Here is a 25,547-nt window from a genome sequence, read left to right as displayed (position 1 = left end):
CTACCTTAAAAAAATGAGCCCCGAAAACCTTCTCAATTTTACCAGCTAATAAATTATTCTAACAAAAATCTTAATTTCATAATATGTGTAACTCCACCAGAAATGAAATTTCAGCTCATAATTCATGCAATGTTTTTGACAAGTACATGGTACTGATCTAGTGTTAATGAGATAGGCTCTTTTGGTTGCCTTTCCATTAGGAGGGAGGAACGATCTGACACATTTACTCACTGCCATCAAATCCCCCATGCAGCAGAGGCCTTATTTCAGGAGGTGACTGCTGAGCGAGGTGCAGTGCCTGAGAGAGCATGGTTCCACGGTGTGAAATGAGCTGGCCTACTTGGATTTTCACTCCTCACTCAGCCTCTGTAGCTCATCCTAAGTGGGTTGAGTCAGAGAAACGTCACATCTTTGACATCAAGGGCCTGGCTAATTCATCTTCTCTGACAAATGTCATTAAACTACCTTAAGCTAATTGCCAACTGTGTTGAAGATATGTCATTAGAAGCTCTTTACTGTGTTCAAGGTTTCCTATGACAACCAAAGGATTTTTGTACTTGGATAAAATATGTTATTTCTAATGACCCTGCTGGGTAATCATAAGCTTCCGTTTCTTAATTCAAAAGTACCAAGAAAAAAAGACAACTCTCCATGTTTAAGAATCTTTTCTATTTAGTTTGAGCATACTATACATTTTAAGGATGAATTTATATCTTTACTGCATGACATAGTAAATGTACAATATTTGCTGAATGACTAAAATGCATTTCAAATCAAATAAATAAATGGTTTAAAACTGAATAAAACAGTCTTCCACAATTGACACACTTTTCCCTTAGTAACTCCTCTCCATTTTTGACTTTATGCTGGAGATTGGCACCATCAACCATAGTCTAAATGGCATCCTGGACTCCCCTTTAATTAGCTGTCCATTTGACTTACACTTTCTCTGGAATCTAAGAAATTGTTTTGTTTTTAAAAGGTCTTTCCTGCTCCCTCAGATTGCATCTAAGATATAAGAATAAACAGAAGCTGCAATAGCAACAAAGACTTAATTAAGAAGAATATGCAATGACAGCAAATATGTAAAAGCAATCTTTACTGAAGAAAGGTAACCATTCAAATAAGCCTTTACAGATAATAAGGAGGATGGGTAGCTATTTAAAATCCTATTTTATGACACTGCCACTTAGAGAATGACTACTGAATTAATATCTACCTAAAATAGCAGTTGTATCATCTGAAACTGTTTCAGGTAGTTGTACTTAAATTCGACATTCCTGATAATCTTTTTTAAAAACAATGTCTTAACTGATTTGACTAGGGTTGGGGGGACCCAAATCCTGCCCTGATACATAGTAAAGATGACCACTAATTATTTCACAATCCTCTCTATCCTCTCCCTTTGAAATCTAGGCAGGCTCTATGACTGTCATTGTTCAGATCAGGTGGAATTGCAGCTTCCACTTCCTGTCTCTTTGGACCACTTTCTACCATTGTGTGATGATGCTCTAGTAGCCACTGGAGAAGCCTCTAGAGCAGTGGTTCTCAACCTTTCTAATGCCGCGACCCTTTAGTACAGTTCCTCATGTTGTGGTGACCCCCAACCATAAAATTATTTTCGTTGCTACTTCATAACTGTAATTTTGCTACTGTTAATGAGTCGTAATGTAAATATCTGTTTTCCGATGGTCTTAGGCGACCCTGCTAGCGGTTCTCTAGCGGTTCTCAACCGCTGCTGTGGAGCCTAAGACCATCGGAAAACAGATATTTACATTATGACTCATTAACAGTAGCAAAATTACAGTTATGAAGTAGCAACGAAAATAATTTTATGGTTGGGGGTCACCACAACATGAGGAACTGTACTAAAGGGTCGCGGCATTAGAAACGTTGAGAACCACTGCTCTATGGAAGAGGAACCGGGGCTCCCAGCCAGCAGCCAGTACTAACTTGAAGTGGCTCCTTCTGCCCCAATTGAGGCTGCATGAAATAGAGATGAGCCATCCCCACCATGTGCTCCCAAATTGCAGATTCAAGAGTAAGATGATTACTAGGGCACACCTCAAACCTTAACTAAAGATATTCAAAGATTTAAATTTAAAGGAGCAGTGAAAGAAGTAATACATTTTTTGAGTACTTGCTATGTGACTAAATGCTTTACACATCCTTATTTCCTAAAACACCTTATTAGGATTATCATTTCCTCTATTCTATAGATGAGGCAATTACAGACACTGCCCAAGATCATGTTATAGGAGGATAATATTCAAAACCACATCTAACTCTAAGGCACATGCTTAGAGGAAAATGGGAATGAAAGAAATTCCAAGTTAATGCTGGGGACTCAAATTCTCATGAATATAGTATGCATTAGAAAATATGTCAATTAAAAGGTATGTCCTCAGGGTGCCTATATATTGCTTAGCATAACTTTCAAAATTAGCGATAATATTTTGTAAAGTATAGTATTCAGAAAACATTTTCTTAGTACTTACAACTTTATGATGGCTACTAAATACAATGTTCCACACTGAAGAGGTTACAAAGATAAATGAACATGTTTGCTCAAAAAGTTCTTTAATGGAGAAATAAGGCATATTACACACAGTACCAAGATGTAAGTACTATAAAGTGAGGAATAAAGTGGAGTGGGAATATTCATTCATTCACTAACAAATATTTATTGGGTGCCAATGTAGCTTCAGGACCTCTAGACTTTGAGCATGTGAAGATCTGAGGATTAGAAGGGCATCTAAGGTACAAAGATAATAGTGAGCAGAAAAATGAAAAACACTAAAGCGCAATAAAATTAAGATGTGCAAGGAGACTTTAAAGCAAGAATGATATTTTACTAACTCTGAAATTCAATCAACTTTGAGTCAGGCCATTAGTTTATGTGCCAAAAGAAAACATACTATACATTTATAGCATGGCTCTCAATCAGGGGCAAGTTTGCACCCCCGGGATCATTTGGCAATGTCTGTAAACATTTGTAGTTGTCACAACTGAGGAGGTGCTACTGCTCTTTAGCAGGTACAAGCATGGATGTTGCCAATCACCTGACACTGCATAGGAGAGCTCCCACAAACAGGAATTATTCAACTCAATACTGATAATATTGCCAACATAGAGAACTTCCGAACTACAGGATGCAATAAACCAAAGATGCATCTAGATATTAAAAATTATTTTAAGATAGATAAAATACAGTAGTTCAGTTTATCTAGGATGAACTCAGAATTTGTAAAGTAGTACATGCTAAAAAATAATGCTGGTAAATCTGTATTTGAATCTGTTTTTTCACCTTTGGAATAGTAAAGTGGTGATGACCAGTGGCTGTTTTAAGGAAGTAATTTAATGCAGTGTAAACCAAAGGGCCAGCCCCTCAACACCATATGTTAACCCTTTGCTTTTGAGAAATCCCACACTCTAGTCACAGTAATAAATATCCCATTTCTGCTATTCTGACTGATCTCAGAAAAAACATACTGACTCTCCAATCATATAAAAACAATACCACTTATTGTTTTTAAAGCCCAGCTCTATGCTACTTACTCTATGGAGCTCTCCCAATGCTCTCAGTTTTAAATATTCTTTTCTTCTCTTTAACTTCCTTAGCATATCATCTATATGTCTCTAATAGTATTCATATGATTTATCTTTTTTTGAAATATAAGACCCTTTGGGTCAGGATCCATGTCTGGTTCACACCTGTAACTCCCACAGGGCCCACAACAGCATCCTACACATTGTAAGTGGTCAATAAATATTTGAATGAATAATTGAGTAAATATATAGTACTGGATGACTATAATTAAATACAAACTCCTCAGACTTCTCACAGCTCTTTCAGCCTTTCCTCAGAGGGCTCATTTTGTAAATCTTTAATCATTTTAGTAGCTCTCCAAGTTCTCATGCTTCAGCTATAGGGTCTCAGAGAGAGCAGAGTTCTTTAACGAGTCCTAACCACTACTTTAGAAAATACCATTCTGTAAATTCCATTAAGTTTCAGATCATTTCACCATGGGATAGCAGTCAGTGTTAGGTTTCAAAACATTTAAAGCCCCTTACACACTAGACTACTAAATTTCTCTGAGAAAATGGGAACAATGTGAGTATAAACACAAGAATGGGCAAAAGTAGATTTACAGTAAGTAGCTTTATTAACTCAAAAGAATACCACAATGCAACTGTAAACCTACTTTTGCCTACCCTGTATAAACAGTAAAGACATTTCTATTTATTGCTCACAAATACCAATTACATTATAGAGGATCATATTTTTTGGATACTTTTTGGGAGAGAAGAATATGGGGAATTTAAAACTAATAGAACAGAAATATTAAAATGCATGCTTATCAGAGAGAAAGTAAGACAATAAGAAAAAAAGATGTTATAGAATTTTAAGGTGTTCTTTTAAAAGATAATAAAAAGACAGATTATTAATCTTTTATTATTATACCACATAACAGTGGAATAAATTATTTAGGGTTAGCACATGGGAATTACGATGGCCAGTAGTGGTTTAGATTAATTACACAGGACTTTGTTTTTTAAGCACCCTCTTTTTTTCCTTCATTATAGTCCTTGAGCATCAATCAATATTTGGTGGTTTCTTCCAGCAAGTCCTTTGCTTCATTTATTTTGGTTGCTAAGTATGGAGATCCACCTGAGGACAAAGAAAAATAATTGATAAAACACACTTTATTATTGACATTTTTAAGTCTCAAAAAGAAATACAATCTTAATTATAATTCTCTGATATTTTCCCACACATCCATTCTCTGACAAATTAATGTATAAGTTGACTAGAAATCAAAACAGCATAAATTAAATTTGTTTAATGAAGCACTACAGATACCCAATAATCAAAGACAACATCTGAGAAAGATAATGAAAGAAAGTTATAATCAGGAATAATTTGAAAAACACCCAAACATTTTGCTGATCAGACATTACCATTCAAATATTTAACCAGAGAATTTTTTGAAGTTAAGTGAATGGTTAGGTAAATAAAGAAATCCAAGGGCTCATTTAGAGTCTAATTAAACCTTAGAATTTCACAAAAATAAAATACAAGTTAAAAAGGCAACTATGTACTACCCAATTCTAAAAATCATATTTACTAATACAGATGAACGAATAAATGAATGATAATAAAAATAATGTTAAAGGAAATGCTCCCTGGTCTCTGAAATGATCCTATTAAAATACTTATGAAATACAATCTCACATTTACTGTGCCCTAAAATAAAATTAAAACAGTTTTTTCTTAGGGTTCTTTGAAATGAATTATTTCTAATGCAAACAGCAAGAGAAAAATTGAGCTGAATTTCAAATTCAGAATCATTATAAATCACAAACAGAACCTATTTGACATACAAAAATACTAGCCCCACATTGTCATTTTAAACCTGTTTAAGCATCGTACATCTTCGAACTTCTAGTCCTAAACACTTTATTGCTTAACAGTCAAGCTAACAATCACTATAGTTTACCAGTTTCTCTGTTTTTATTCTCTCCTTGAGTTTTCAATCATCGATAGCTATTGAAAACATCATAAGACCTCACTAGCTTAAAACAATCCAAAAAACATATAGATATTATTGGTGTAAATTGTCCTGAGTTTATTCAAACCTTTTATTGATTAAGGAAAAAGAAAGCAGGGAAAACAGATCAACAAACATGGTGTTGTAGTATAAAGAACAATGCAGGAGGAAGCTAAATTTAGCTTTTTGCCCTTGAGTATACCAGTTACATTTTCATATCAAGATCTGAATTGCTATACTTATGGAATGTATCACAGAGTGTCCTTGAATATACAATAAGAATTATATATGAAGTTGATGAAAGTTTCCATACAAACTTGATTATGAAACAAACTGATTTCATGATTTGAAAATAATCTTGGAATTAGGTAATGCCAATCTTTCTAAGTTGTTTAAATTTTTAGAGCTTACCAAGGTAATGTCAGGCATCTTGTATGTCCTCAATAAATATTAAAATATTAACTCAAACACAATCTTTAATTGATTGGTATGCATTCTGGATATTTAAATCACAGGCTATAAATGCTCATTTAGCAGACAAAAAAATAAAAAATACAAATCGAAAGTCTCATTAAACATTATACTCATTGATGGCAATGCTAGAAGAATGCTGGACTTTTCACTTACGTGCACGGTAGAAATTTTGGCTTGACTCTCATTCCACCCTCCTAAGATTTGGAAAAGTTCCTAAGCCAAAAATTACAATTCCTACATTCCCTTCAAGTAGTGTTTGCTACAATTGTGAAATTTGAAAAGCTGAAGTGAGGGAAAGGCTTTCTTGCTGGGCCTCTTTGTTACTGCTGCCAGCAAGCGAGGTCGTGGAGTAGCAGTGACAGCAACAGTGCCTCAGTACAGTTCTAGTGGCAGTCTATGAGGCAATAGCTTTCCTGACAGAGCAGCTGGTTTGGGGAGTTATTCTTATAGGCCTAGAATTTATTCCTTCAGATCTTCCAACAATTTGAAACCACTAGTTCCCTGCACTAAATGCCCTCCTGCTTAACGCATCTTGTTTCTGGCACTGACTCTTGATTGCTATAACAATATGTGATATATATCCTATGTTTAATGGGAACAATATACACTTGAATCTTTCAATTTTGCTCAGTTTTCTTGGGGAACCATCTAGATTCTACTTAATTAGAATACTCATCTCACCCTTGACCTCAGCACCTTTGTACTTCCACTAAACACTGCTGGAGCTCTTCTGCTTTGGGCTGTCATGAACTATCATATTTTAGACCCACACTCCCATTAACACTAACTAGAAGAGTTGAATAAAATACAATACATCAATATGAAAGAACAGGAGGTCTAACCAGTCAGCCAAGTGTTGAGGGTAAGATCCTAGAGATAAGGAAATTGCATTGTGATGAGCCCAACATTCTGCACTGATTTTTCCCTTCAAAGAAGCTAAACAACAGATAGTATCCTATATTAAAAAAGGCTAATATGCAAATAGAACAGAATTGAACAACCAGTTGCTGTGACATGTGCTGACTACCAGGGGGCATGTGCGGAACATGGCGGGCTTGGCCGCAGCGGGATGGTGGAGCAGGTGAGCGGAGGCGCCAGACGAAGGCGGAGAACTAGTCGCTGTCATTGGGCGAGCTTCTGGTAGTTACTATCTTTGCTCCCGTGCACCACGATCCCGCCCAGCACTCGCACCCACTGCTCGTGCCCGGCACCGACCCTGATCACTCAGCGCCATTAGCGGGTGTGAGCGGCGGCTGATGGCCCTAGTCATCCCTGAGGGCTTCTGCACCTCCCCCTGCTCCTGAAGGGTGATCAGGGCAGCAGCTGCCGCTCCCACTTGCTGATGGCACCGGCCCCACTCCCACCGGCTGCTGGCGCTGGCCCCAATCGATCCTCACCATCGGTGGGTGTGAGTGGGGCCAGCGCCGACAGTGTGTGGGAGCAGCAGTGGAGGGAGTGGGGCTGCTGGCAGACAGGGGAACCGGGGATCACGGCAGGAGGGGCTGGACGGAGGCACAGAGGATGGGCCGAGACCCACCTCTGTGCCTACTGTAGCCTCGTGGCCCACAGTTCCTTTAAAGATGCACGAATTTGTGCATTGGGCCCCTGGTATACTATACAATTCCACTTATACGGAATGCTAGAAAAGAGATACCTAATGTATGGTAGCCCAAATGGGGATACAGACTGGCAATGCGAACAAACATCAAGGAAATTTTACAGTTATAATAAGCTAATATTTTGTTTGTTTTTATGTATATCTTTTGAGAACTTGCTTCATCAGGGCTTCCTATCAAAGATATGCTATCCTCATAAAAAGAATTAGAATGCATTTTCTTTTCCTTTGGTTTTTTGAAGAAATTCACTTGTAAAACTATCCTGGCCAAATGTTTTATTTGTAAGAAAGTTTTTAACTACAAATAAATAGGATTCTTTTTTTTAAAATTTATTGTCTAAAGTTTTACATATGTCTTCTTTTCCCCTGATAGACCCCCTGCCCCCCAGCCATTCCCACCTGGGCAAGCACCCACTGTCCCAGTATCTGTGTCCATTGGTTATGCTGATATGCAAGCATTCAAGTACTTTGGTTGCTCTCTAACCCCCACCCCTACCTCCCCTGCCATTTGCATCTGGATCTATTTTTGTTCATCAAAATATGTTGATCATTATATCCCACATATGAGTGAGATCATGCAATATTTATCTTTCTCTGACTGGCTTATTTCGCTTAGCATAATGCTCTCCAGTTCCATCCATGCTGTTGCAAATGGTAAAAGTTCCTTCTTTTTTATAGCAGCATAGTATTCCATTGTGTAGATGAACTAGTTTTTTAATCCGCTCATCTACTGATGGGCAATTAGGTTGTTTCCAAATCTTAGCTATTGTAAATTGTGCTGCTATGAACATAGGGGTGCATATATCCTTTCTGATTGGTGTTTCTGGTTTCTTGGAATATAGTCCTAGAAGTGGGATTACTGGGTCAAATGGGAGTTCCAGTTTTAACTTTTTGAGGAAACGCCATACTGTCTTCCACAATGGCTGCACCAGTCTGCATTCCCACCAGCAGTACACAAGGGTTCATTTTTCTCCACATCCTCGCCAGCACTTGTCGTTTGTTGATTTGTTGATGATAGCAATTCTGACAGGAGTGAGATGGTATCTCTCTGTTATTTTTGATTTGCATTTCATGAATGATTAGTGACTTTGAGCATGTTTTCATATGTCTCTGGTCTTTCTGTATGTCCTCTTTTGAAAAGTGTCTACTTAGGTCCTTTGCCCATTTTTTGATTGGATTGGGTATTTTCCTTTTGTCACGTTGTATGAGTTCTCTTAAATTTTGGAGATTAAACACTTACCTGAAATAGCATTGGCAAATATGTTTTCCCATGCAGTGGGCTTTCTTGTTGTTTTGTGGATGGTTCCTTCTGCTGTGCAGAAGCTTTTTATTTTGATGTAGACCCATTTAATTATTTTCTCCTTAGTCTCCACTGCCCAAGGAGCTATGTTGGTAAGATATTGCTAGGACATATGTCTGCTATTTTGCTGCATATGGAGTCTTGAAGGATTTTTATTGTTTCCTGTCTTACATTTAAGTCCTTTAGCCACTTTGAGTTTGTTTTTGTGTATGGTGTAAGTTGGTGATCTAGTTTTATTTTTTTCCATGTATCTGACCAATTTTCCCAGCACCATTTATTGAAGAGACTGTCTTGACTCCATTGTATGTTCTTGCCTCATTTGTCAAATATTAATTGAGCATAATGGCTTGGGTCAATTTCTGGGTTTTCTGTTCTGTTCCATTGGTCTATATGTCTGTTCTTGTGCCAGTATCAGGCAGTTTTGAGAACCGTGGCTTGGTAATATAGCTTGATATCTGGTATTGTGATCCCTCCAACTATGTTCTTCTTTCTCAGGATTACTACAACTATTCAGGGTCTCTTTTAATTCTAGATGAATTTTTTGTGAGTTTATTCTAGATCTTTGAAATATGCCATTGGTATTTTAATGGGGGTTGCATTAAATCTGTAGATTGGTTTGGGTAGTATGGACATTTTAATGATGTTGATTCTACCAATCCATGAACATGGTATGTTCTCCCATATGTTTATGTCTTTCTTTTTTTTCAATGTCCTATAGTTTTCTTAGTACAGATCTTTTACCTCATTAGTTAAGTTTATTCATAGGTATCTTAATTTTTTTGGTGCAATGGTAAATGGTATTGTTTTTTACTTTCTCTTTGTGTGAATTCATTATTCGTGTATAAAAAGGCCATAGATTCCTGGGTGTTAGTTTTATATCCTGCTACATTGCCAAATTCATTTATTAGGTCTAGTGGTTTTTGATGGAATAATTGGGGTTTTCTATGTATAAGATCATGTCATCTGTGAAAAAGGAGTTATGCTTCTTTTCCAATTTGGATGCATTTTATTTCTTCTTCTTGTCCGATCACTATGGCTAGCACTTCCAGTACTATATTGAATAGGAGTGGTGAAAGTGGGCATCCCTGTCTTATTCCCGTTGTTAAAAGAAATGATTTTAGTTTTTGCCCATTGAGTATGATGTTGGCTGTAGGTTTGTCATATAAGGCTTTTATTATGTTGAGGTATGATCGCTTTATTCCCACTTTGCTGAGAGTTTTTATCAAGAAAGGGTGTTGGCTTTTGCCAAATACTTTTTCTGCATCGATTGATAAGATTATGTGATTTTTGTCTCTCAATCTGTTTATGTGATGTATCATATTTATTGATTTGTGGATATTGTACCATCCTTGCATCCTTGTAATAAATCCCACTTGGTCATGGTGTATGATCTTTCTAATGTGATGCTGAATCCAATTTGCTAGAATTTTATTGAGGATTTTAGCATCTATGTTCATCATGGATATTGGCCTATAGTTGTCTTTCTTTGTGGTGTCTTTATCTGGTTTTGGAATTAGGGTAATGATGGCTTCATAAAAAGATCTTGGAAGTGTGCCTTCCTCTTGAATTTTTGGGAATAGTCTGAGGACAGGTTTTAGTTCTTCTTTGAATGCTTGGTAGAACTCCCCTGTAAAGTCATCCAGACCAGGGCTTTTGTTTGCTGGAAGATTTTTTTTATCACTGCTTCAATTTCTTTGGTAGTTATCGGCCTATTCCGGTTTGATTTTTCCTTATTGAGTTTTGAGAGCTTGTATTTTTCTAAAAATAAATCCATATCATCTAGGTTGTCCATTTTGTTGGGACAGAGTTGTTCATAGTATTTTTTCATAATCCTTTGTATTTCTGTGGGATAAGTTGTTACTTCACCTCTTTCATTTCTTGTTGTGTTTATTTGTGTCCTCTCTCTTTGCTTCTTGATAAGCCTGGTTAGAGGTTCATCAATCTTGTTTATCCTTTCAAAGAACCAGCTCTTGGTTTTATTGACTGTTGTTGTTGTTTTTTTGTCTCTATGTTATTTATTCCTGCTCTGATCTTTATTATTTCCTTTCTTCTGCTTATGCTGGGCTTTCCTTGTTGCTCTCTTTCTAACTTTTTGAGTTGTAGGGTTAGGTAATTTATTACCATTGTTTCTTGTTTTTTGAGGTAGGCCTGTAGAGCTATGAACTTCCCTCTCAAGACTGCTTTCACTGTGTCCCATGGATTTTGGATTGCAGTGTTTTCATTGTCATTTGTTGCCATGATACTTTTTATTTCTTCTTTGATCTCTTTGGTAACCCAATCATTGTTTAATAGGATGCTATTTAGCCTCCAGGTGTTTGATTTTTCCATTATTTTTATTGTATTTGATTTCAAATTTTATACCATTGTGATCTGAGAAGATGCTGGATATAAATTCTATCTTCTTGAATTTGGAGGAGACTTGGCCTGTGTCCCAATATGTGGTCTATCTTTGAAAATAACCCATGTGCACTTGAGAAGAATGTATATTCTGTGGCTTTGGGGTGAAATGTTCTGAAGATGTCAATTAATTCCATCTGATCTAGTGAGTCATTTAGAATTGATGTTTCTTTGCTGATTTTTTTCCTTAGGGATTTTGTCCAGTGGTGTTAGTGGGGTATTAAAGTCCCCTGCTATGACTGTACTGCTAGCAATCTCTCCCTTGATATCTTCCAGAACTTTTTTATGTATTTGGGTGCTCCTGTATTGGGTGCATATAAGTTTACCAGTTATATCTTCTTGTTGAATTGTTCCCTTTATTATTATGAAGTGGCCTTCCTTATCTCTTGTTACGGACTTAACTTTGAGGTCTAATTTGTCAGATATAAGTATTGCTACCCCAGCTTTCTTTTCATTTCCATTTGCCTGAAAAACCTCTCTCCATCCCTTCACCATCAGTCTGTATGGGTCCTTTGTTCTAAGGTGGGTCTCCTATAGATAGCAGATATATGGGCCAGGTACCCTATGTCTTTTGAATGGGGCATTTAACCATTTACATTAAAGGTTGTTATTGATAGGTACTTGTTTGTCGCCATTTTTATTCTTTATGCCTGTGTTCCTTCTTTCCTTCCTATTTCTTCTTTTTACTGCAGACCCTTTAGCATTTCTTGCATTTCTGGTTTAGTGGTAATAAACTCCCTTGTCCTTTCTTGTCTGTGAAGCTCCTGATTTCACCCCTCAACTTTCATTGACAGTCTTGCTGGGTACAGTACTTGCTTTGTATATTTCATTCCATTCCCTTCTGGCCTGATGTGTTTCTGTTGACAAATCAGTCAACAGTCTGATGGGAGATTCCCTTGTAGGTAACTTTCTGTGTCTCTCTGTGCCTTTACGATTCCTGCTTTGTCGTTGGTGTTTGCCAACTTAATTATGATGTGTCTTGGTATCAGTTTTTTGGGGGTTCATCTTGTTAGAGACTCTGTGAGCTTCCTGGACTTTTGTGAGTTTTTTCTTCCCAATATCAGGGAAGTTTTCTGTCACTATTTCTTCAAACAGATTTTCTAATCATTGGTTAATTTCCTCTCCTTCTGGCACCCCTATTGTGTGGATATTCTTTCGTTTTGTGTTGTCCCAAAGTTCACTTAAGCTCTCCTGTTTTTTAATTTTTTTCTTCTAATTGCTGCTCTGCTTGGGTATTTTTTTTCCTACCTGTCTTCTTCTAGCTCACTAATGCGGTCCTCCGCTGCTTCTAGTCTACTGTTGATGCTTTCTATTGTGTTCTTCATTGCAACGATGTTATTCTTCATTTCTTCTTGGTTCTTCTGCATTTCCTTTTGGTTCTTACACATATTGTTGAACTTGTTGTCTTCCATACTTTTTCGAGTCCCTAGGACCATTGCGCTGAATTCTTTCTCTGACATATTGCTTGCCTCCATTTCATTTATTTCCTTTTTTAGTCATTCCTCCTTTCCTTTTGTATGGGGGCTGTTTCTTTGTCTCCCCAAGTTTGCTCCTCTCAGGGTTTCTGGTTATGTAGCTCTCTCTCTCCTGCATTGACTTAAAGGCACAAAATACAACACAATAAGTCACAATACACAGGGCACCAATGACAAATGTATTCACAATACCAATAATCCCAAATAAAGGTGAACACTAAAGAGAAGAGAATTAGGGGAAAAAATAGTGCAAAAATGATATTGAGAAAGGGAAAAAATGTAAGAGAGAAAAGAAAGAATAAAAAAGAAGGGGGAAAATATATATATGGGGAGAAAACACCAAAAAACAAACAAACCAGCAACTAATTGAAAAAATGCAAAAAACAAACACCCAGAGAAGAATGCAAACAACAAACACCCAAACAACAAAGACCCAGATGAATCTGAAGAGGCAGAGCTTATTTACAGAAGGTAAGGTCAAGGAATTGAAGGAATGGGGAAATGGCCACAATTTTGTATAGAGGAGGTAGAAAGGGAATGAGTGTATAAGAAGAAAAGTAAAAAACCAAAATAAAAAAGAGAAATATATATATATTAAAGGAAATTTATAAAGAGTAGATAGCCCTGAGTTGGTGACTGAAACTGATTAAGCTATTAGAAGAAGAGAACAACTGAGGAGAGGAAAAACAGAAGCAAAAAATAAAATAAAATCAGAAAAAAACTAACAATCAAACCAACAACAACAAGACAGAAAGAAAGAAATAAAAAGGGGGAAAAAAGAAAAAAATAAAAAGAAAAAATTTGGCTAATGAAGAAAGAGAAGATAGAAGTGTGCATGACCTTGGAGCAGGGGAGAGGAAATTAGAGATATGAGTAAGATCAATTTTTAACAGCAAGTAAAAAGAAAGGATAGAGAAAAACTAAAGCAGGAAAAGGCTAAGAGAGACAGGACAAAAAAGGGGAAAAGTGTGGAAGAGAGTGTTGGCATAAAGAAAAAATTGAGATACAATAAAATAATGCTAAAATAAAAATAGAATGTAATCCCAGAATAAAATAAAATAGAGTCAATTTCTGACACAGCCCCTGGGTGGGAGTGTCTTTTATTAGTTTCCAGGATCAAATGGACCCTCAACCCAGTGTTTAGATACTTCTTTCCCTGCCACACTTAATACTGGGTTAGAGGGACAGACTGACCCAGAGCTGGTTTCCTGCTTGTTTCTCCTTATTCTGATCCACAGTTTCCACAAAAACAACTTTCCCTGCAGTCTCGGTGAGTGTTTTTAATTGAAAGATCCTATGCACTGGGTTTTGCAAGTGAAAGCAAGGAAGAATAAAGACAAAGCAACCATGCAGCCTCACGTCTTTCTCCTCCAGGCACTGCGCGGCTGGTATAGAACTTCGGGCTGCCTTTCTGGGCACAGTCTTCCATGGCTGTGGGCTTAGATCTAGAGTCCCCCTCTGCGATCAGACCTGTGGACCCCCTTCCACATTAGAAGGCTACACTGACCCCAAGGGCCGTGGATTTGGTAGGGCGCAGTCTCCCTCTGAGACTCTAGTCCCCACTGCATGTGTTTCTCCCTCCAGCCTGGATCCCACATCTCACCTCTCTCTAGGTTATCTCTGACCTTTCCATACATAGATTGCCTCACCAGCTGTGTTTAATTTGCCAATTCTGGGTGGATGTTATTCGATTCAGCTGTTCCTTCTATCTGCTTTGTGAGAAGGTGCAGGACCTGTCCTCATATTCGGCTGCAACCTTGTCTCCCTTTGTACAAATTTTTAGGCACCCACGGCCGTGGAGGCTACAGTCTCGGTGATCGTAGGTTCGCACCTGATGCAGCTGGTCCCTGGGCATTGTGGTTGTAGGGTCCTGAGAGATATCCAAGATCTCCCCAGTTGAAGGCTGGGCTTCCGATCACAGCTACTCTTCTCTTTAAGATGGCATTGTGGCAGAGCCGGCTGCTCCGGGAGAGATTTTAGCAGTGGTAGAGGCTGCCTGGCCAGGGGAGCCTGTTTACCAGTCCCCAACAGTCCTGTGCAATATAACTGTCCCTCACTCACTAATACAGACACTCCCTGCACGTCCACGTATTCTCCTTTCGCTCTCTCACTCCCACACTATCTTGCAGCCTGCTGTCCCATCGGCAGCCATCTTGGAACTCCCCTAGATAGGATTCTTTTGATTTCCATTTCTTCTTATACCAGTTTTGAAATGTTTTTTTCCTGGAATTTATTTCATTTAAATTTAAATATTCTAGTATAAAGTTCATTAGGTGTGTTTTATCCCCCCAGCAAATTAATAAATAGACACTGTTAATTCTCTGAATGCTAATTTTTATTCTGATATTTTCCTTGATGCATGGATTAATATACTGATAAATTTCCAAACACTGGATCCCCTAGATGTGTTTCTTGTTTTCTGATTTAACTAGGTTTATATCAGGAATTCAAGATTGGGTTTAACATTAGAAAATTTATAACTGTAATTCACATTAACAGAATAAAGAATAAATGTCATATAATCATCTCAACACATGCAGGAAACTAAAAAAAATCGTAATAAAAACTTTTAGTAAACTAAAAATAAAGAAAGGTTATAAAAATATAGCAAACATCATACTTAGTAGTAAATTGTTGAAATATTTGGCTCTGAGATGAACAAAAATAAAAGGATACCTATTATCTTTATTTCTATTTAACACTATAAGGGAGGTTCCAATCATAGTAATAAATACCCTCCTCCATCCCAGATTAAAAAAAAAAAAAGAAAGAGGGTTGGAAAAAAAGTTATTTTTTGTTTGTTTATCCTTACCCGAGGATATTTTTTTCTGTTGATATTTTTTAGAGAGAGTGGAAGGGAGGGAGGGAAGGGGAGAGAGGGTAAGAGAAAGAAAGGGAGAGAGAGACAGAGAGAGACACATCCATTGATTGCTTCCGGCATATGCCCGGGGCCCAGGATTGAATCTGCAACCCAGGTACATGCCCTTGACCGAGAATTCAAGCCATGACACTTTGGAGTACAGGTGATGCTTTAACAACTGAGCCACACCGGCCAGGGCTAGAAGTGATTATTCTTCTTAAATAATATGACAGTTTGTTGAAAATCCAAAAGGATGTAGCAACAAAAATTAAGTAATAAATGAACTTAATGAGTTGCTAGACATAATAGTAATATATACAAAATGCACCTTTTATGTCCTACAAATAATTATACAGTATAAATAAATAAAAACATAATATATAGTAACAATAAAAAATAAATACTAGGAACAAATTTAACAAATTATGTATATGTCCACAACCCAGAAAACTGAAAAGCCTTATTGAAATAAATTAAAAGAGACCTAAATAATGAAAGGATATGCCTTCTTCATGGATTAGAAAATTCAATATTGTAAAGACGTCAATGTTTCCCAAATAGATGTACAAATTCATACTAATTCCAATCATAACCCTAGGAGGTTTGTGTGTGAATGTGTGTGTTTACACATGTGCAGGTGCAAATTGAAACAATTCTTAATTTATTTTAAAATGTAAAGGGCCAAACATAGCCAAAAAATCTTAAATAACAAAAATTGACAGATTTATACTACCAGAAAAAAAATATTTGTTATATAACTATATAAATTAAAACTGTGGTAATGGCACAAACATAAATAAATTAAGAAAAGACCAGAAAATACAAAAACATTTCCATAAATATCTGGTTACTTGATTAGTAACAGGGCAACAATGTGGCTCACTGGGGAAGGAATGCTCTCTCTTTCAATAAATAATGCTGGATCACTTGCATTTCTATATATAAATAATTGAAGCTTTACTCTTATCTCACACCATATACAAAAATCAATTCCAGTTTATTATAGATATAATTATGTAAGTTTCCATAAATTATCTTTATTAGCTAGAGATTTTCATGACCTTGAGAAAGGCAAAAATTTCCTAAACAAAATAAAAAAGCGTCCTACATAATAAAAGCCTACTATGCAAATTGACTGAATGGCAGAACGACTGGTCGCTATGACGTGCACTGACCACCAGAGGCAGATGCTCAATGCTGGAGCGGCCCCCAGCCTGCAGGCCCTGACCGGTGGCAGCAGCAGGGGGTGGAGCCAGTGAGTGGGTGGCACCAGGCCAGCCAAGGCGGGAGCCAGTGGGGGGCTCCCATTGCCCCACTGGTCACCCCATAGAGAGGCGACAGGTGGCGGCAGTATGGGGCAGGGCCAGCAAGCGGGCAGTGCTAGGCTAGCCAAGGCAGGTGCCAGCAGGGTCCCCCCGATTGCCCCGCTGGTTGCCCCACAGATTGGTCCTGATCGCCGGCCAGGACTAGGGATGCTACCCGTACACAAATTTTGTGCACTGCGCCTCTAGTTAACTATAATGGGAAAGTCTGATAAACTAGATTAAGCTATCCCATATAATAAAAGGCTAATATGCAAATCGACCGAACTGCGGAACGACCGGTCGCTATGCCACCCACTGGCCACCAGGGGTCAGATGCTCAATGCAGGAGCTGCCCCCTGGTGGTCAGTGCGCTCCCATAGGGGAAGCACTGCTCAGCCAGAAGCCGGGCTCACGGCTGGTGAGCGCAGTGGCGGAAACCTCTCCCACTTCCACTGCAGTGGTAAGGATGTCCGACTGATGGCTTAGGCCTGCTTGGGCTTAAACCATCAATCAGACATCCCCCCCTAAGGGTGCAGGCTAGGTTGAGGGACCACCCCCCCGCCGAGTGCATAAATTTCGGGCCTCTAGTATATACACTGAGTGGCCAGATTATTATGATCTCCGAACACATAATAATGTGGCCACTCAGTGTATATCCTATATAATAAAAGGCTAATATGCAAATTGTCCCCTCGACCAGGAGTTCAACCAGCAGGCAGGCTGGCCAATCACCCATGTTCCCTCCAGCTGGCCAGGCCGGCCGGACCCCACCCATGCACGAATTCATGCACCGGGCCTCTAATATATATATGTATATATGTATGTACGTATATATATATATATATATATATATATATATATATATATATACACATATGTGTGTGTGTGTGTGTGTGTGTGTGTGTGTGTGTGTATAAATATACCAAGTGGCCAGATTATTATGCGTTCATAGATCATAAGAATCTGGCCACTCAGTGTATATACTAGTGTACCAGTGCATGGATTCGTGCACATTCAAAGGAAACTAACTAGAAGAAATATTTTAATATCACTATTCGCCCTTTCTCTATAATAGAAGTGTCAAACAAATTCACAATGACAGATCAAAACGCACGCAACTGGCCCAGCAAGAGCTTTATATGTAGCAAGCATGCGCAAATCAACTTAGCCTTTTATATATATAGAATAAACTTGCTTAATTAAAACTGCTTGATGATTTCGCTAAACTTTTTCCAGCCCAGTGAAGCACCCCAACTTCTCTTTCAGGTAATTGTCAGCAACACAGCAGTAAATATCAACATGAAGCAGATTATTTTTGTAGATCATGCAGGGAGAACAAAGGTAAAATATTTAACTGTAGCCATGTTTGACTATAATCTGCACAGTGAGAAAACCTGAGCCCTAACCGGTTTGGCTCAGTGGATAGAGCGTCGGCCTGCGGACTGAAAGGTCCCAGGTTTGATTCCGGTCAAGGGCATGTACCTGGGTTGCTGGCACATTCCCAGTAGGGGGCGTGCAGGAGGCAGCTGATCGATGTCTCTCTCTCATCGATGTTTCTAACTTTCTATCCTTCTCTCTTCCTCTCTGTAAAAAATCAATAAAATATATATTTAAAAAAAAAAAAAAAAAAAAAAAGAAAAGAAAACCTGAAGTCATTTTCAAGTTCCACCATTTCTTACTTCTTTTCAGTCGGGTCAAGTTTCTAAACTTTCTAAATCTCTGTTTTCTTGCTAATGAAAAGAAAACAATAGGATTCTACCGAGTCTTCTATCTACCTACTCTAGGACTTCTGTGAGGATCAAATGAGATGTGGCCTGTGAGAAATGCTTCACAACATTTGGTTAAAGTGTAAAATGTTTGCACTTGGCTATAAAGCAAGTCATGTTTCTGGTCTGAAGGAACTCCAAGGAGGCTAGTCGCTAGGTAGAGGAAGACAGGCGTTGCTATGTGATGTCATTACCCGGTGCCCATAGCAACCGTTTCCAGGCTGGGCTGGGCTATGGGCTGCATTTTTAGCCATGGGGTCTTGGCAGCATTGGCTGCGATTTGGTAGGGTGTTGCTCTGGTGTGGTGGCAGGACCTGTGTCCCACTTGGGGGAAGCCGAGTGTTGGTTTGTTGGTGCCAGGTCCATGGTGGCCCCCAGTGCATGCCATGGAAGCTCCTGCATTGTCTGCCCCCTGGTGGTCAGTGCACGCCATAGCTACCGGTCAGATGGATACTTAGGCTTTTATATATATAGATACATTTTTTCCTCTCTATGGCTTGCTTCCATTCTAGACTCCCTATTTTCTCTGTAGCTGCCAGAGTATTCCTTTTAATATTGTAAATTAGATATCATTTCCATAACACTTAAAAATTAAAGCCAAAGTTCTTACTAAAGCTTGCAAGTTAATTCGGCCCTGGGCATCCTCTCCAATTGTATTTCCTACCACTCCTCCCTTGCTCACTATGTTCTTGCACATTTTACAATTCTAGAAATACAAAATATGCTCTCATTTCAAGATCTTCACATTTGATGTTTCTTCTGTTGAAATATTTTCTTCTTATTTTTGCATGAATTACTCCCTCAAGTCTCTGTTCAACTATTATCTCCTTTCAGAGAATTTCTAAGATGGCTATAAAGAAACACTACAACTGCCTCCTCTCCAGCTGCCAATCTCTATCTTGCCTGCCCCCCATTCTGCTTTATTTTTCTTAAAAGTACTTATCATGGCATTTTCTATATCAGCCTTCCTATATAATAAAAGGGTAATATGCAAATTGATCCTAACGGCAGAACGACTGCTGGACCAGTCACTATGAGGCACACTGACCACCTCTTGGTCCCTATCCCCGGCCGGCAGTCTCCGATGGCCTAATGGCCATCCACTGCAGGGTGGGGGTTGGGGGGAGGCTGGCGAGCAGGCAGGAACAGCCAACCTCTCTGTTCCTTCCCCTGGCCCATCAAGCATCAATCACCCAATGGCAAATGGGGAACCGGGGGTGGGTGGCACCGGGGGGCGGGGGGGCGGCTGCGGGAAGCTGGTGAAGATGGCCCTGATTGCAGGCCAGGCCTAGGGACCATACACGCGCATGAATTTCATGTGCTGGGCCTCTAGTTATGGTATAACAAACTACCCCAAAACTTAGTGGCTAAAAACAACGTTTTTTAATTCTCACTATTCTATGCATTAGCTGGATGGTTCTTCTGAGCTGTGTCAGGTCAACTAGGGCTGGATGGTCCAGGATGTCCTACTGAGACTTCAGCTGGGATGGCCAGGACTCTCTGTTTGGTCTTTCTTCCTTCAGGAGGTGAGCCTGGTCTTCTTCGCCTGGTAGTCTCTGGCTTCTAAGAGAGTAATAACTATGCTTTTTGAGACCTGGGCTCTGAATATCTCTAAAGGCACCCGCTTTTATCCACTACAAGCATTAATCATCCATACAAATTAAATTATTTTGAGTTTCACAACAAATAGCATGTACCCTGTCAGGTACTATTTTTCCCATTTGAGGCCCAGATAACCTGAGTACCTTAGTTAAGATCTAAGTAGCAATACTAGGATTCTGTTGTTGTTAGTCTTTTTATTTTTTTTCTTGTTTAAAGTGTTGTTTAAGTCTTCTATTTACTTATTGACCTAGAAAATATACCAATGAGAAATATTCCTAATACTAGGTTGAAAGAAAAGTGATTCTTTAAAAATTAAATTGAATTACATCACTCTATTGCATAAAAACTGATGGTAACTTCTTAGAATGAAGTTCAAATATTATACAGAACCTACAGTGTTTCATTATCATAAAATATATCTATAGTTTTCAAAATCTTGCACCACCTCATGTCATGCTACCTCTTCCCTTGACTATTATACCCGCATCCCACTATTTTTCTTTCAAGTCTTTAAGCACAGTAAATTCTTTCCTCCCTTAAAGCCTTTACACATGCTAGTTCCTTGACTTTCACAACACAGCACAACATGCTCTTTAGTGTTCCTCAGAGAAGCCTTCCCAAAATCACCTTATATAAAGCTGCCTCTTTCCCATATCTCAGTCCATTGTACCCTTTATTGCACTTACCACAACTTGAAATAGATTTACTGGATTTTTGTCTGTATCCCATTAGAATGTATGCTCAATGAGGATAAGGATCCAGTTATCTTGTTTTACAGTTAAAGTCCCAACATTTAGTACAATGTCTGGCACCCTATAGAAGTTGAATAAATAATTTCTAAATGAATAAAATAATAGTTTCAGATCAATCAAGAGTCTTTATAAATTTTGGTATAATTATATTAGTTATTACTCAATTCTTTTGTGTCTATAAATTTTATTTGTATGCCTTTTTTTTTAAGCATTTGCTTGTTCATTCACTATATATACTATAGTGGGAGTTTACTAAATGTCAGCCATACAGTTTATAAATTTTATGTGATGTTCTTTACTTTTAAAGGTCTCACCATTTATTAAGAAAAAGCAACATGATAAAATAAAATAATCTTTTTATAAAAAAATAATGAACTCAAATACAATGCCTTCAATCTAATAAACATGTTGAAATGAAAGGAAGGGAAGATGAACCCTCTGAAACCAATAATAATCTAAATACATTTATCAAAAGAGAAAATTGAGCTAATTAGGCATCACTCTTTTTTTACTGAATTCATGTTGACTCTTGACGATCACCTTTCTTTTTCTAAATGTTTGCAATTCATCTTTTAAGTGTAATATACTGTAATAAATTATAATATATTATTACCAAGGCTTCATGTCAAATTTAGCTTATTTTGTTACAGGAAGAGTAATCAGAAAAATCCATTCAACAATATAATTATTATCTTGATTTGTTTTTAATCGCAATATTTAATCTAATATTGCTTTAAATACTATTACAGAAGAGAATATTATGGTCATTGAAAGGGGACATAATGAAAATAGATTGAGAATCTCATGCTGCAGGCAAGCAAATATTAACTGAATGTAAGAAAGAGCTTTCTAGTAGTTAGAGCTGCCTACCAGAGGGCTGCCTTGCAAAAACAGTAAGTTCTCCATCACTAAAAATCTCTAAGGAGAGGTACCAAGCTGTTTTTCATAAGAGAGCAGAAACAATCTAGACTTAGAAAGCAGTATTGATTTGGATCAGTGTCCCTCAAACTAAGGCCAAAAACACTTAAAAAATTTTTTCCACTCTGTGTTGGACCAATAGTCTTACACAATACAAAAGTACCCCACATTTGGATGTCATGGTAATGTCAAATCGCTATAAATTTTTCTAAATCAGCAATTTTCAACTTTTCATCTCATGGCACACATAAATTAATTACTAAAATTCTGGGGCACACTAAAAAATATATTCTTTTATTAAACTGACCATAAAAATGGGTATAATTTTGATTGATTTAAAAAAATAATAGTAATTACCTACTGTTATTGCTGCAAAGTGACTTAATTAGGTGGCCGGGCCGGCATGGCTCAGTGGTTGAGCATCAGCCTATGAACCAGGAGATGATGGTTCGATTTCCGGTCAGGGCCTATGCCAGGTTGCAGGCTCAATCCCCAGTAGGGGGTGTACAGCAGGCAGCCGATCAATGATTCTCTCTCATCATTGATGTTTCTATCTCTCTCCCCCTTTCCCTTCCTCTCTGAAACCAATAAAAAAATATTTTTAAAAAATTAGCTGCCTATACTTACATATAAGGATTTCTGGTACCAAGGATTAATAAGACGCAACCTTATTATGCCACGCTACCAGTAAGATGCAACTCCATTATATGACATATATTTATGGTTCAAGACAGGGCATTCACACCAGACAGTTATTGTTGTGTTAGCTATTGTCCTTTTTTTAATTTGACAATATTAGGAAAAAGAGGTCAGTGTCCCTGACTAAATAGGTATTGCATGTTTGCAAGTTTTCTTTTTTTTTTTTTTAAGGGCAGGAGGGCACCTGTAGGTCTCAAATCACTCTCTCAAGCAAGAGTGGTTGGCAAACAAAGGCTTGTATTGAAGGAAATGCTCAGCTAACGCCAGCCCAGGTATTGCATGTTTTAAAAATTCTTGTGGCACACTGGTTGAAAATTGCTGTCCCAAATGCTTACTTTTGACTTTTGTTTTTAATTTGGTACGCATAGGTAACAAAGTGTGTTTTGGCATGAATAGGTGGACTACACTTTGAATGGATTACACAGTCTGTAAGATATCTCTGCGGTTCTACAGTTTTTCAAATTTACCTCGTCTGTCCTCCTTTTTATAGTCATTGGGCATAAATATCAAACTACTAATTTCATGACAAGAAACTGCTTTCTTCAGCAATTGAAAAAGCATAATCTAAAAGGTATTAGTTTAAAAGCATTATTTTTTTACTGCGTTAATTAACCTTTTATCTAATTAAATTAAAATAGCAAAATTTTCTTTTCTACCAAAACACATCTTAATGCTCATTTGAAACTGGTTACGTAAGATTTATTTTCAGCCATTTCTCACACTTAATTTTCTGGTGTCACTTTCTTTGCACATGCTAATAATGAAATGTGTAATAAATTACAGTTGATTACACATTTGAAGTTCTAACTTTATTTTACCATCAGGTAGCAAATGCAACAGAAAATCTCTTGGGGGTAGTGGAGGAGTAGAGGTGGGGGAACATTTCATGAATTTCAGAAGCACTGGGTAAAGGATTTAAATTTTTGCAACCACTTGTAATCCCCAGATTTGGCCAAAACAAACATGGTGAAGAATTATAAAAAGAGGAGGCAAAATTAAGAGTACACTTTCTTGTGGAACTAGAGGATTTTATGCTAAGTGAAATAAGTCAGACAGAGAGAGAGATAAATACCATATGATTTCACTTATATGTGGAATCTAAAGAACAAAATAAACGAAACAAACAAATTAATAGATACTGAGAACAAAATGATGGTTGCTAGATAATGGAAGGGGGGCTGGGGAGCTGGATGAAGGAACTAAGAAGTGCAAATTGGCAGATATAAAATAGTCATAGGATGTAAAGTATAGCAGGGGAAACATAGGCAATAATACTGTAATAACTATGTATGGTGCTGAGTAGATACACTTATGGGGGCAGGGATCACTTCCTAAGTTATATAAATGTCTAACCACTATGCTGTACACCTGAAATCAATATAATATTGAATGTCAACTGTAATTGTAAAATTTTAAATGGTTTTTTTAAAAAGGTGTTGCCAGTCTCATACTTTCTCAAATACTCCTGACTTTCTCTCCAAGGAAAATCAGACATTTTTGTTTAAAACTGGTTATCTTCTTCCCATTAAAAACAAAATAAAACAACCTTCCTTCTCACAAGACAATTTACAGATTTATAAGCTTTCATCTCCCAACTCTATCATACACGAGTTCTTTCCCTACAGTAGTTCCAGTATTCATTAATTCACCATATTTTTACTAGAGAAAGAATTCTTAAGTATGTGTATACGAGTAAGTTTTAGGAACTTTATGAAGTGTCCTATATTCAAATACTTTAAAATTTTGGGTGAATGAGCAATTATATGGGCAAATGTGCACAGTTGTCAGTACATTCTTATAGAGAACAATAATCCAAAAAAGATTAAAAGAATCTTTATTAAATTAAAAATGTGATCTGAATAGAAATATATGATATAGGTTCTTCATTAATTAAATAGGTATGTAAAGATATTATGTACCATATAATCAAAAAGGGCTTTAAAAATAAATCCCTTCGCTTTGTAGATAATGAAACTGACATTTGGAGAGGTTAAGGAGAGTGTTTAGGCTGTGGCTAACTAGAAGACAGAAGACAGAAAAATGCTGGCTTCCTACTTCCAGGCCCTCACACCTGCTACCCACACAGGGACACACAGGAGGATATTAGTAAACATGCTACAGGCAGTCAACAATACCTCTGATAAGTATACAAATCTACCTCTGATAAGTATACAATCTCAGAATAAATCAAGTTATTAATTATTTAAACATTAATGGATCATAAGATATATAAACATTTTTTACTGAAGATATCTAAAAATACATATTCTCTTAGATACATTTTAGAATTTGCTTCCTTGCCAGTGGGCACAATCAATAATCTGTCAATCATCTAAAAGACGAGTGCTTGATCCTACTGTGATCAAAAAAAGAAGGGCATACACTAAACCTGGAAGGGACAGAGGATGTTTAGGAGACAGAAGGCTTCAAGGAGGCACTTAACCACATTTCTTTCTGAGGCAATTACTCTGAAAGCCCACAATACAAAGTTAATTAGTTGAGTGGATCTTTCAGTAACTGTTGAAGCTGTTTAGAAATTTTAAGAAAAACCTCATTTCAAAATTTATTCCCTTGTTTATTCACACTAAAAACAGCAAGATCAAAAACCAAAGGAGATAATGTTTAATAAAAATAATTGTTATAGTAAGTAATTAAGTGGGAAAGCTTGGGGGGAAAAAGTCTTATTTTGGGTGTCAGTTAAGATGGGTATGAATCCAAAATTTCTTTTTAATTTTTTTCAAAATAATTATAAAACTGAAAGTCTAAATTAAGAATCCACGGAACACTTCCTTTTTCTCCCTCCACTCCCCACCTTGACTTCTGAAATACAGTG

The 25,547-nt window shown here is 37.5% G+C and overlaps 1 protein-coding gene across 1 annotated transcript in view; it reads right to left on the bottom strand.

The window, feature by feature from the left end:
* Positions 1 to 2,553: 2,553 nt before the first annotated feature.
* Positions 2,554 to 25,547, bottom strand: part of DNAJC15 (DnaJ heat shock protein family (Hsp40) member C15) — a 76,443-nt gene continuing 53,449 nt past the window's right edge. Inside the window, exon 6 of the mRNA XM_080659392.1 lies at positions 2,554 to 4,672. Coding sequence (XP_080515518.1) covers positions 4,602 to 4,672 — 71 coding nt within the window. The 3' untranslated portion in view covers positions 2,554 to 4,601. The remainder of the gene's footprint in view (positions 4,673 to 25,547) is intronic.

This window comes from Plecotus auritus (assembly GCF_963455305.1).
Source record: "Plecotus auritus genome assembly, chromosome: 3".
Lineage (NCBI taxonomy): Eukaryota > Metazoa > Chordata > Mammalia > Chiroptera > Vespertilionidae > Plecotus > Plecotus auritus.
Note: the sequence above shows the minus strand (reverse complement) of the source record. Positions and strands in the feature narration are given on the sequence as shown.